This window comes from Scyliorhinus torazame, chromosome 29 (assembly GCF_047496885.1).
Source record: "Scyliorhinus torazame isolate Kashiwa2021f chromosome 29, sScyTor2.1, whole genome shotgun sequence".
Taxonomy (NCBI): Eukaryota; Metazoa; Chordata; class Chondrichthyes; order Carcharhiniformes; family Scyliorhinidae; genus Scyliorhinus; species Scyliorhinus torazame.
In genome coordinates this window covers 5,820,695-5,833,074 of record NC_092735.1, presented here as the reverse complement: position 1 = coordinate 5,833,074, position 12,380 = coordinate 5,820,695, and the positions used below count along the sequence as shown (strand labels likewise).

Sequence of the window (12,380 nt, the reverse complement as noted above, 5' to 3'; positions counted from 1 at the left end):
TGACTCTCAACTTTGACAAGAGTCATCCAGACTCGCAAGGTCAGCTCCCTTTTCTCTCCACAGGTGCTGCCAGACCTGCTGAGATTGTCCAGCATTTTCTGTTTTTGTTTCAAATTCCAGCATCCGCAGTAATTTATTTTTATATTTATGATATTTTGATATTTATGGAGATGCATCAAAATTTGCTTGCTTTCCGCCTTGCTTTGATTCCATCCAAGTGAGATCAGGGATTTTGGGGGAGAATGACCTCTCACATTATGGTGTGTTGTTGCCAAGGAGTCCGAAAAGCTGTAATAACTCACCCTGATTTAGTATCATCACTTGTGCAGCAGAACTTTGACCATTGGTAAAGGGCATTTGGCTAAATGCCATGGCTTCTCTTATACGTGTCCAAGATGACTTAACTAGGAGAAAAGAAAGTTGGCAAAGTTCCAAGCAGCACATGAGACTGACAATTAAGGACGAAGGTGATATCAAGGACAGGGCGAAACAAGGTCTCTCTCTCTCTCTCTCTAGCTTGCTCTTTCATGTGTGCTCCCCTCCGTGTGTTACCCCCTCCAAGCAGGCTCGGACTGAGAGCTTTAAGCTGTTAACTGTGTGGCCTTTGCTTTATATTCTCTCTTTGCTTTCTCTCTTTTTTTTCTATCTCTTTTTTTCTTCCACTTTTTTCTTTTTTTTCTGTCACTCTCCTTTTTCTTTCACTCTCCTTTTTCTTTCACTCTCCTTTTTCTTTCACTCTCCTTTTTCTGTCACTCTCCTTTTTCTGTCACTCTCCTTTTTCTGTCACTCTCCTTTTTCTGTCACTCTCCTTTTTCTGTCACTCTCCTTTTTCTGTCACTCTCCTTTTTCTGTCACTCTCCTTTTTCTGTCACTCTCCTTTTTCTGTCACTCTCCTTTTTCTGTCACTCTCTTTCTCTTTTTTTCCTTTCGCTCTCTCTTTCTTTTCCGTTCGCTCGCTCTTTCTTTTCCGTTCGCTCGCTCTTTCTTTTCCGTTCGCTCGCTCTTTTCCGTTCGCTCGCTCGCTCTTTTCCGTTCGCTCGCTCGCTCTTTTCCGTTCGCTCGCTCTTTCTTTTCCGTTCGCTCGCTCTTTCTTTTCCGTTCGCTCGCTCTTTCTTTTCCGTTCGCTCGCTCTTTCTTTTCCGTTCGCTCGCTCTTTCTTTTCCGTTCGCTCGCTCTTTCTTTTCCGTTCGCTCTTTGCTTTCCGTTCGCTTTATTTTGTCCTTTCCCTCTCTATCTTGTCCTTTCCCTCTCTATCTTGTCCTTTCCCCCTCTCTTTTGTCCTTGCCCCCTCTCTTTTTGTCCTTGCCCCCTCTCTTTTTGTCCTTGCCCCCCTCTCTTTTTGTCCTTGCCCCCCCTCTCTTTTTGTCCTTGCCCCCCCTCTCTTTTTGTCCTTGCCCCCCCTCTCTTTTTGTCCTTGCCCCCCCTCTCTTTTTGTCCTTGCCCCCCCTCTCTTTTTGTCCTTGCCCCCCCTCTCTTTTTGTCCTTGCCCCCCCTCTCTTTTTGTCCTTGCCCCCCCTCTCTTTTTGTCCTTGCCCCCCCTCTCTTTTTGTCCTTGCCCCCCCTCTCTTTTTGTCCTTGCCCCCCCTCTCTTTTTGTCCTTGCCCCCCCTCTCTTTTTGTCCTTGCCCCCCCTCTCTTTTTGTCCTTGCCCCCCCTCTCTTTTTGTCCTTGCCCCCCCTCTCTTTTTGTCCTTGCCCCCCCTCTCTTTTTGTCCTTGCCCCCCCTCTCTTTTTGTCCTTGCCCCCCCTCTCTTTTTGTCCTTGCCCCCCCTCTCTTTTTGTCCTTGCCCCCCCTCTCTTTTTGTCCTTGCCCCCCCTCTCTTTTTGTCCTTGCCCCCCCTCTCTTTTTGTCCTTGCCCCCCCTCTCTTTTTGTCCTTGCCCCCCCTCTCTTTTTGTCCTTGCCCCCCCTCTCTTTTTGTCCTTGCCCCCCCTCTCTTTTTGTCCTTGCCCCCCCTCTCTTTTTGTCCTTGCCCCCCCTCTCTTTTTGTCCTTGCCCCCCCCTCTCTTTTTGTCCTTGCCCCCCCCTCTCTTTTTGTCCTTGCCCCCCCCTCTCTTTTTGTCCTTGCCCCCCCTCTCTTTTTGTCCTTGCCCCCCCTCTCTTTTTGTCCTTGCCCCCCCTCTCTTTTTGTCCTTGCCCCCCCTCTCTTTTTGTCCTTGCCCCCCCTCTCTTTTTGTCCTTGCCCCCCCTCTCTTTTTGTCCTTGCCCCCCCTCTCTTTTTGTCCTTGCCCCCCCTCTCTTTTTGTCCTTGCCCCCCCTCTCTTTTTGTCCTTGCCCCCCCTCTCTTTTTGTCCTTGCCCCCCCTCTCTTTTTGTCCTTGCCCCCCCTCTCTTTTTGTCCTTGCCCCCCCTCTCTTTTTGTCCTTGCCCCCCCTCTCTTTTTGTCCTTGCCCCCCCTCTCTTTTTGTCCTTGCCCCCCCTCTCTTTTTGTCCTTGCCCCCCCTCTCTTTTTGTCCTTGCCCCCCCTCTCTTTTTGTCCTTGCCCCCCCTCTCTTTTTGTCCTTGCCCCCCCTCTCTTTTTGTCCTTGCCCCCCCTCTCTTTTTGTCCTTGCCCCCCCTCTCTTTTTGTCCTTGCCCCCCCTCTCTTTTTGTCCTTGCCCCCCCTCTCTTTTTGTCCTTGCCCCCCCTCTCTTTTTGTCCTTGCCCCCCCTCTCTTTTTGTCCTTGCCCCCCCTCTCTTTTTGTCCTTGCCCCCCCTCTCTTTTTGTCCTTGCCCCCCCTCTCTTTTTGTCCTTGCCCCCCCTCTCTTTTTGTCCTTGCCCCCCCTCTCTTTTTGTCCTTGCCCCCCCTCTCTTTTTGTCCTTGCCCCCCCTCTCTTTTTGTCCTTGCCCCCCCTCTCTTTTTGTCCTTGCCCCCCCTCTCTTTTTGTCCTTGCCCCCCCTCTCTTTTTGTCCTTGCCCCCCCTCTCTTTTTGTCCTTGCCCCCCCTCTCTTTTTGTCCTTGCCCCCCCTCTCTTTTTGTCCTTGCCCCCCCTCTCTTTTTGTCCTTGCCCCCCCTCTCTTTTTGTCCTTGCCCCCCCTCTCTTTTTGTCCTTGCCCCCCCTCTCTTTTTGTCCTTGCCCCCCCTCTCTTTTTGTCCTTGCCCCCCCTCTCTTTTTGTCCTTGCCCCCCCTCTCTTTTTGTCCTTGCCCCCCCTCTCTTTTTGTCCTTGCCCCCCCTCTCTTTTTGTCCTTGCCCCCCCTCTCTTTTTGTCCTTGCCCCCCCTCTCTTTTTGTCCTTGCCCCCCCTCTCTTTTTGTCCTTGCCCCCCCTCTCTTTTTGTCCTTGCCCCCCCTCTCTTTTTGTCCTTGCCCCCCCTCTCTTTTTGTCCTTGCCCCCCCTCTCTTTTTGTCCTTTCCTTTCACTTTTTACTCTCCTTCCCTTTAACCCCCTTGTCTCACCCTGCACACTCAAATGGGCAGTATGTCAATATTCAATGCTTGGAACAGTTCCCGACACCTAGACTGTCTCCACATATACCAGACAGCTGTCTATATCGGGACAGTGCTGTTAACTGTTTACTCTTGTCATATGAGTTTTGTGAACTGTATTCAGTATGACGACTGCTTTGAGCAGTTCAGCAGCTGTTCACATCACCCTGTTAGCTCTTGCTAAAAGTTGGCACTCATCCTGTACTCTACCTTCAGTGCCAATTTAGATCAGTTGGCTGGTCCATGATGCAGAGCGAGGCCAGCAGCGCAGGTTCAATTCCCGCACCGGTGGCTGAGGTTATTCATGAAGCACCCGCCTTCTCAGCCTTGTCCCTCGCCTGAGGTGTGGTGACCCACGGGTTAAATCACCCCCAGTCAGCTCTCCCCTTCAAAGGAGAAAGCAGCCTACGTTCATCTGGGACTGTGGTCACTTTACTTTAACCTTCAGCAGCGATGACATGTCCTGGAAAGTGTCTTCCTCACTGAACACTGCCTACATTCCCAGAAAGGCAAATTCCTCACCAACATTGTCCTTAATCTTCAAACAGGTTCTTGGTCAGAAGCCAGATTTATGGTTTCCTGTTGGGAAACTTTGGACCGACCAGTTTTTGGACCATGGTGAATTTTGTCTCTAAAGCTACACTTTAGTGTGTCAGGGTGGCCTCAGGCACCCGCCGCACTGGGTCATCTCCATTATTTAAAAATTGTTTCGACTATACTGACCACCATGCATAGGGGCCAGCTGGGTTCACATCAATGCGCTTGTTACAAGTGCTGGGGACTGCTACTCCACTCTGATATCTGTAAGGAATGATTCTTCAAATCACTCTTTCCAAGGCCTGAGGAATTAATTTGGCAGTGGTGTTGGAAGAAGATTATTTTACCTCCTCTGTCCTCTGACACTTCACCCAATGTTTTCTAAACCACTAGACAACAAAGAATATTATTTACCTGTCAATATGAAAGTTGCCACCCAGGTTGATAGGGTTGTGAAGAAGGCCTATGGAGTGTTGGCCTTTATTGGTAGAGGGATTGAGTTCCGGAGTCAGGAGGTCATGTTGCAGCTATACAAAACTCTGGTACGGCCGCATTTGGAGTATTGCGTACAGTTCTGGTCACCGCATTATAGGAAGGATGTGGAGGCTTTGGAGCGGGTGCAGAGGAGATTTACCAGGATGTTGCCTGGTATGGAGGGAAAATCTTATGAGGAAAGGCTGATGGACTTGAGGTTGTTTTCGTTGGAGAGAAGAAGGTTAAGAGGAGACTTAATAGAGGCATACAAAATGATCAGGGGGTTAGATAGGGTGGACAGTGAGAGCCTTCTCCCGCGGATGGAAATGGCTGGCACGAGGGGACATAGCTTTAAACTGAGGGGTAATAGATATAGGACAGAGGTCAGAGGTAGGTTCTTTACGCAAAGAGTGGTGAGGCCGTGGAATGCCCTACCGGCAACAGTAGTGAACTCGCCAACATTGAGGGCATTTAAAAGTTTATTGGATAAGCATATGGATGATAATGGTATAGTGTAGGTTAGATGGCTTTTGTTTCGGTGCAACATCGTGGGCCGAAGGGCCTGTACTGCGCTGTATCGTTCTATGTTCTAATATACCTCGATCTCTGTGCTTTTATTTAGAAGATCATAAGATGTAGAGGCAGAAGTAGGCCATTCGGTCCATCAAGTCTGCTCCACCATTCAATGAGATCTGGTGTGTTAATCCTCAAGTCTCGTTTATCCCCAAAACCCTTGATTCCCATGCTGATTAAAATTCAGTCTATCTCAGTCCTGAACTTACTTTTTAAAAATAAGTTTAGAGTATCCCATTATTTTTTCTCCAATTAAGGGGCAATTTAGCATGGCCAATCGACCTGCACATCTTTGGGTTGTGGGGACGAAACCCACGCAGACACGGGGGGGAATGTGCAAACTCCACATGGACAGTGACGCGTGCTGGGATCGAACCCGAGTCCTCAGCGATGTAGGCAGCAGTGCTAATCACTGCACCACCATGCTGCCCTAACCTTGAACATACTTAATGACCCAGTCTCTGCGGGCAGAAATTCCTCCTCATCTCTATCTTAAATGGGTGACTCCTCATTCTGAGATTATACCCTCTGGTCCTGGACTCTCTCTCTCTCTCTCGGGGAAACTACCTCAGTATTTCCCCTGTCAAAGCCACTGAGAATCTTGTATGTCTCAATTAAGGTTGCCTCTCATTCTTCTAAACTCCAATGAGCACAGGCCCAACCCACTCAACCTCTCCACATGACTTCCACAGTGCTGTTTGATGGGGTGATACTTCCACAGTGCTGTTTGATGGGGTGATACTCCCGCAGTGCTGTTGATGGGGAGATACTCCCACTGTGCTGTTTGATGGGGTGATACTCCCACAGTGCTGTTAGATGGAGAGATGCTCCCACAGTGCTGTTAGATGGAGAGATGCTCCCACAGTGCTGTTTGATGGGGTGATACTCCCACAGTGCTGTTTGATGGGGTGATTCTCCCACAGTGCTGTTTGTTGGGGAGATACTCCCACAGTGCTGTTTGATGGGGAGATACTCCCACTGTGCTGTTTGATGGGGAGATACTACCACAGTGCTGTTTGATGGGGTGACTCTCCCACAGTGCTGTTTGATGGGTGATACTCCCAGAGTGCTGTTTGATGGGTAGATACTCCGACAGTGCTGTTTGATGGGTGATTTGAAGTTGTTGGGTGATCCCACATGCTTCTCTTCCCCACCCCCCTTCCATGGTGACAGCAGAGTTGGGAGGTGCTGCCAAAGTAATTGAATCTTATTCCGCCACCCTTTCAGGCCGAGTATTCCAAAACGGACAGTGACCCGGGGCCGGGATCGAACCTGGGTCTTCAGCGCCTTGAGGCTGCAGTGCTAACCCCTACGCCATCGTGCTGCCCTCTACATTTTCTAACCATGCTCCAGTTTTCCTCCCGACTTCCAAGCAGGCAAATTTTCGGAAAGTAAGTGGTTTGCCATCCAGTTGGAATCCTGCTTTTCTTCCCTCTTTCCCCAGCTCAGGAATCCTGAACCCAACTGTTCCAACTGGTGGCATAGCTGACTGTGATCTGGAATGAGTTGATGGTTTTGTAGAGAATTCCGAAACCTCAAGACCCATAACTGCTGTCGCCACCTTAACTGGCCTTGGCTCTTGACTTTCCTGCTAACCTGACCGTTAAGCTGTTGCCTGTGTTGCGATTATATTTGCTGCGATTTCCGCGGACAGTGCAGAACCTGACCCCTTGTAGCTCATATTAAACTGGCCTCATTGTGCACTTTCCATAATCATTTTCTTTTTCTCCTCTTGTAGCTCACCCTGGGCTGTGGCGCCCGGAGGTACCATCTCTCCATCGTGTGCAGGCGAGCTAAAGTATCTATGAGTCGCTTCGAGCCCAACAAGTACATCGATTATAAGACACTGCAGAAGAACCTTGACATAATTCGCAAAAGGTACATGGAAACGCTGTACAGAGACTTGCAGAGGCTGCAGAATCTGTTATCACTAGGTGCAGCTTGGACAATTGGCATAGATACATTTAAAAGGAGGCTGGATAAGTACAGGAAAAACAGAATATACAGATAAATTGATTGGATCACGTGTATCGGGGTTGGGAGGAGGCCTGTGTAGACCACTGACTTAGACCGAATGGGAAAACCCAAGATGCAGGTTAGATAGCACCTCTGGAGAGAGAAATAGAATTAACGATTAGAGTCTGCATGCCTTGGCTCGGATACTGAACAGAAACCCCAATATTTTATTTTAATTTTGTAAGGCTGCGATGAGAGGATACTTCGCTCCAGGAGTGATTACGTGCAAAATAGGGATATGGTATTTACATTGAATTTATAGTGCAGAAGGAGGCCATTCGGCCCATCGAGTCTGCACCGGCTCTTTTGAAAGAGCACCCTACCCAAGCCCACACCTCCACCCTATCCCCGTAACCCAGTAACCCCACCCGACACTAAGGGCAATTTTGGACACTAAGGGCAATTTACCCTGGCCAATCCACCTAACCTACACATCTTTGGACTGTGGGAGGAAACCGGAGCACCCGGAGGAAACTCATGCATACACTGGGAGAGCGTGCAGACTCCGCACAGACAGTGACCCAGCGGGGAATTGAACCTGGGACCCTGGAGCTGTGAAGCAATTGTGCTAACCACTATGCTACCGTGCTGCTGCATAGTGAAACAAACTTTATTACTGACACAGTATTAAAATATATTTACATCACACAAGAAAATAGCTACAATCACCCCTAAAACAATGCTGATCAATACAGTGACCCTTAACTGCTGCCTTTATTCCCACTCAAACATCAAAAAAATCATCTCCGCTCTCAATCCACTGTTAAACACAGTTAACACTAAGGAATACCTGCTTTGCAGAGATGTCTGGATACTCTACTTCAAGAAAGAGAGATCTTTAAAGAAAAGACCTGAGTTCTGTCAGAACCATCCAGAAACTCTGGCTGTATTTCTTCAGGAGCTGCTGCAGCTTTTTTCAGCTCACCTATTCACACTCTTCTGAACTGTTTGGGAAATAAACTGCTGATCTATCTGTAGACATCTCTTTTTTAACTGAAATGAAATGCTTGACTTCTCTCATCTCCAGCTAACTCAACTAACACTGCTTATCTGCTATATGCCTGATACCGTGGCTCCTCCCGCTAACCACATCATCTTACCAAGTTGAAATCTAATTAACACAGGGAACCCCCTTAACCCAAACAAAATTGCATTAGCCCGAGCTTTTTACGATGCCTTAATTGCTCCTTTGGCTCCCAAAACATACTTGCCTTTTGAACCAGGATTCTTTTAAAACATGACTGCAGAAGTCTCACACACACTCTAACCCAGACTTTTAACCCTTACTGCACCAAATATCTACAATGCAGGATATCTGAAATTCCTTTTTAAAAATGTTTTTATTGGGTTTTCACATTGGGTTATTTCACAACTCCTATGTTATATGTTACGCTTTACATAGCCGTGCTGACCGAGGGTGGGAGGAGAGACAAACAAAACAACATAACAAAAACGAGCAAGAAAAAAAAGGTAAAATGACGGGCAGATGTCAGTACAGACATTTATATCCAATTGCTTTCCTTCCTGCTGTGGCCGTGACACCCCCGCCCCCTCTCTTTGAACAGTGTACCTTTGTGGCAGTTCCCAGTTTGGCCAGGGCGCGTATTTACAGATATCTATCTACAGATTTAGTCCCTTGTCCCTCTCAATTTCCTTGTGTTCCCCTGCTCTGTTGGTTAGCCCATTGTTGGTGGCGATAGTTGAGGGAAGAATGATGACTTAAGCTATTGGAATTGCGGCCAGGTGTCCCTGGAGAGGGAACATGCGGTGTCCACTGGCACCCTCGAGACATTCCATTCACATTAGGTACTGCAGGGGCTAGGGTATCTTATTGACCCCTCTAATGTGGGTGGCATGTTGGTTAGCACTGCTGCCTCACAGTGCCAGGGACCAGAGTTCAATGCCTGTGCAGAGTCTGCACGTTCTCCCCATGTCTGCGTGGTTTTCTCTGGGCGCTCTGGTTTCCTCCCACAGTCCAAAGATGTGCAGGTTAGGGGGATTGGCCATGATAAAACTATCCCTCAGTTGGGTTGCGGCAATAGGGCAGGGGAGTGGCCAGGGTAGGATGCTCTTTCAGAGGGTCGGTGCAGATGTGATGGGCCAAATGGCCTCCTTCTGCACTGTAGGAATTCTATAGTTTTATTCCATAATCACATTTTTGTTTGATATTTTAAGTCTCATTTGTGATTTGCTTTTTGTTTAAATCCCTTTAAGTCCCTTTAATTTGTTCCCCAATTTATTTGATTTAGCTCAATTGGTTATTAATGTTGATCAAAATAGTTGGAATTGGTTTAACATATGTCTGTAGGACAGGCCCATGTCCAATGGAGGGTTCAGACTAATTTGTGAGGTGCGTGGAAGCCAGGTAGTATTATCAGAGAGGAATAGGAAGATGCACAGAGTAATGGAGCGAGAGCCAGCACTGGATAAGGAAATAGTAAGTTATTAGGCAGGTTCGGAGTAAGGGAGGAATGAAGATAAATCCGGATTACTCTTCATGTATATGAATGCAGAGTGTGGTAAATAAGGTTGGTGAGTTAATAGGTGTAGATTGACCTGTGGAAATACGATGTGGCTATTGCAAATACCTGGCTCAAAGGTGTTGAGGAAAGTGGGAGTGATAGTGGTATTGATGAAGGAGGATATTGCAGTGCTGGAGAGAAAGGATGTCGTGGGGGAAGGTGGCCAAGGACAGAAGCTATTTGGCTCAAGGTAAGGAACATAAAACGGTGCAGTTGCATTGCTTTGTGTAGTCAATAACTCATAAGATACTGAAGAACATATTTGCAATTTCAGAGAGGCACAATAAATATAGAATAGTTTTTTAAAAATTAATTTAGAGTATCCAATTCATTTTTTCCAATTATGGGGCAATTTAGCGTGGCCAGTCCACTTCGCCTGTACATTTTTGGGTTGTGGGGGAGAGAGGGAGGAGGGGTCAGGCACGGGGAGGAGTGTGCGGGCAGAGAGAGGAAGGGGAAGCACGCGGGGAGGAGGGGCAGCGCGCGGGGATAGGGAGGAGGGGAGCGCACAGGGAGAATGGGGGCGCGCGAGAGGGAGAGGACGCACGCGGGGAGGAGGCGGAGCATGCAGGGAGGGAAGGAGGAGGGTGAGAGAAAAGGGAGGCGGGGAGCACGCGGGCGCGAGTGAGGGGTGAGGTGGAGTGCGAGAGAGAGTGGGGATCATACCGCGTTCGAGGGAGAGGAGTGTACGTGTGCTGCATGCATGTGGCGTAAGTGGAGCTTTTGAACCAAACCACAGGTTTCCTCGCCTGAGGAAGGAGCAGTGCTCCGAAAGCTAGTGTTTGAAACAAACCTGTTGGACTTTAACCTGGTGTTGTAAGACTGCTTACTCATTTAATTTTAACTGTCATTTACCATTTCTTTCTTTCTTAATATACACTTAATTTTCCCCCCAATCTTATCCACCTTTCCTGCACCTTTCTCCTCTTTGCTTCCCCCTTCCCCTCACCTCACACCTACAGCTCATCCTCTGATGTTCGTTTCCCTGCTGTTTGACCATTCGCACCTTTTGTCCTTTCTGAGGACTGCCATTCACACTCTTTCCCCTTGGTTTCTGTGGACATTAGCACACGGTTTCCCTGGGTTTCTGTGGCTATGACTCATCTTTCATTCTCACTCCACAGTATAAATATTTCCCACTTTCTCTGTCTGTTAGCTTTGACAAAGAGTCATAGAATCATAGAATTTACAGTCCAGAAGGAGGCCATTCAGCCCACCAAGTCTGCACCGGCTCTTGGAAAGAGCACCCTACCAAGCCCACACCTCCACCCTATCCCCATAACCCAGTAACCCCACCCAATACGAAGGACAATTTTGGACACTAAGGGCAATTTAGCATGGCCAATCCACCTAACCTGCACATCTTTGGACTGTGGGAGGAAACCGGAGCACCCGGAGGAAACCCACGCACACACGGGGGGAACGTGCAGACTCTGCACAGACAGCGACCCAAGCCGGGAATCGAACCTGGGACCCTGGAACTGTGAAGCAATTGTGCTAACCACAATGCTACTGTGCTGCCTTCGGACTTGGACAGTCATCGGACTCGCAACCTTAGCTCTTTTCTCTCCCTACAGATGCTGCCAGACTTGCTGAGATTTTCCAGCATTTTCTCTTTCGTTAATGGAGAGCTACATTGTCAGAGGTGTCATCTTTTGGATGAAACATTAAACCTTCTTCCTATGCAGATGGATGCAAAAGGCCCAATGCTACTGCTGCTGCTGTATACTGTAACTTCAGCTGGATACTTGGGACCTTGTCATTTCTGGACTTTGATATTTTCTGAACTATAAAATAATGGTAGAATGCCTAAATCACATATGTGAACCAGAAAACACCGTAGATATAAACATTTACCTGAAAGATAAAACATTATAGATAAAAATAGCTTTACTTATCCAAATTCTGCATCTTGCTGGTCTTCTCACAGCTTCTTGATGTGTAAACTATGGAGACACGTGTACCTAGTTTCTTTATGATTTCCATCTTTTCCTATATTGTAAGCGTAACTTGCTTACACCTTACCCTCCCCCAAAGTAAGGGTTGAAGAAAACCAAATGAAACCCGGCAGTGCTTGGATCTGCTTAATAACTCCGCTGCAAAAACCAAGAGGGAAAGAGAGACACAGACCGAGCGAGAGGAGCCAGACAGCAAGAGAAGGGGCCAGAGAGAAAGAAAGAGAGTGTGAAAGACAACGAGAGAAGGAGCCAGACCGCGAGAGAAGGGGCCAGAGAGAAAGAAAGAAAGAGAGAGTGTGAAAGATAGCGAGAGAAGGAGCCAGAGAGAAAGCCAGACAGCGAGAGAAGGGGTGGGGCCAGAGAGAAAGAAAGAAAGAGTGTGAAAGACAGCGAGAGAAGGAATCAGAGATAAAGAAAGAGACCGAGAGAGAGAGAGTGAAAAGACAGTGAGAGAAGGCGCTAGAGGGAAAAATCAGAGTGATGGAGAAACAGATTGATAAAGAGAGCAACAGAATAGAGATGGAGAAATGAAATTAGAGCAAAATCTCATAGTTTTGTAATCTCACGCAATGGTTTCCTCCGCTACACGGTCACTGCTTCAGGTGGTCTGATTGCAGCACTCGTGCAGTGGAGTGGTGAGTCAGTGGGTCTGGTCACCATCTTTCCAGACAGCAGATGTTTCTGGACCGGAGAGGTTATAGCGCATTTGGAGAAGAGCTGGGATATGTCACCAATGTCCATTAACTAAAACGTGACCAAAATAGACTTTAATTGGTTGTCTAATTGAATTCCTGACCTTTATTCTGCCATTCATACTTACTCTGGACCAACTTTTTTCCTTTTAATACCATCATTACCATCCCTGTTCTATACATTGCCACTCAATTTCCCCTGCCC

General features: G+C 47.9%; 1 protein-coding gene across 2 annotated transcripts in view; it reads left to right on the top strand.

The window, feature by feature from the left end:
- The window catches only part of aco2 (aconitase 2, mitochondrial), a 99,684-nt gene that overhangs the window by 3,538 nt on the left and 83,766 nt on the right, over positions 1 to 12,380 (top strand). For both annotated transcript variants that reach the window (XM_072491989.1, XM_072491988.1), the window contains exon 2: positions 6,726 to 6,865. In XM_072491989.1, the coding sequence (XP_072348090.1) occupies positions 6,726 to 6,865 (140 nt within the window). The remainder of the gene's footprint in view (positions 1 to 6,725; positions 6,866 to 12,380) is intronic.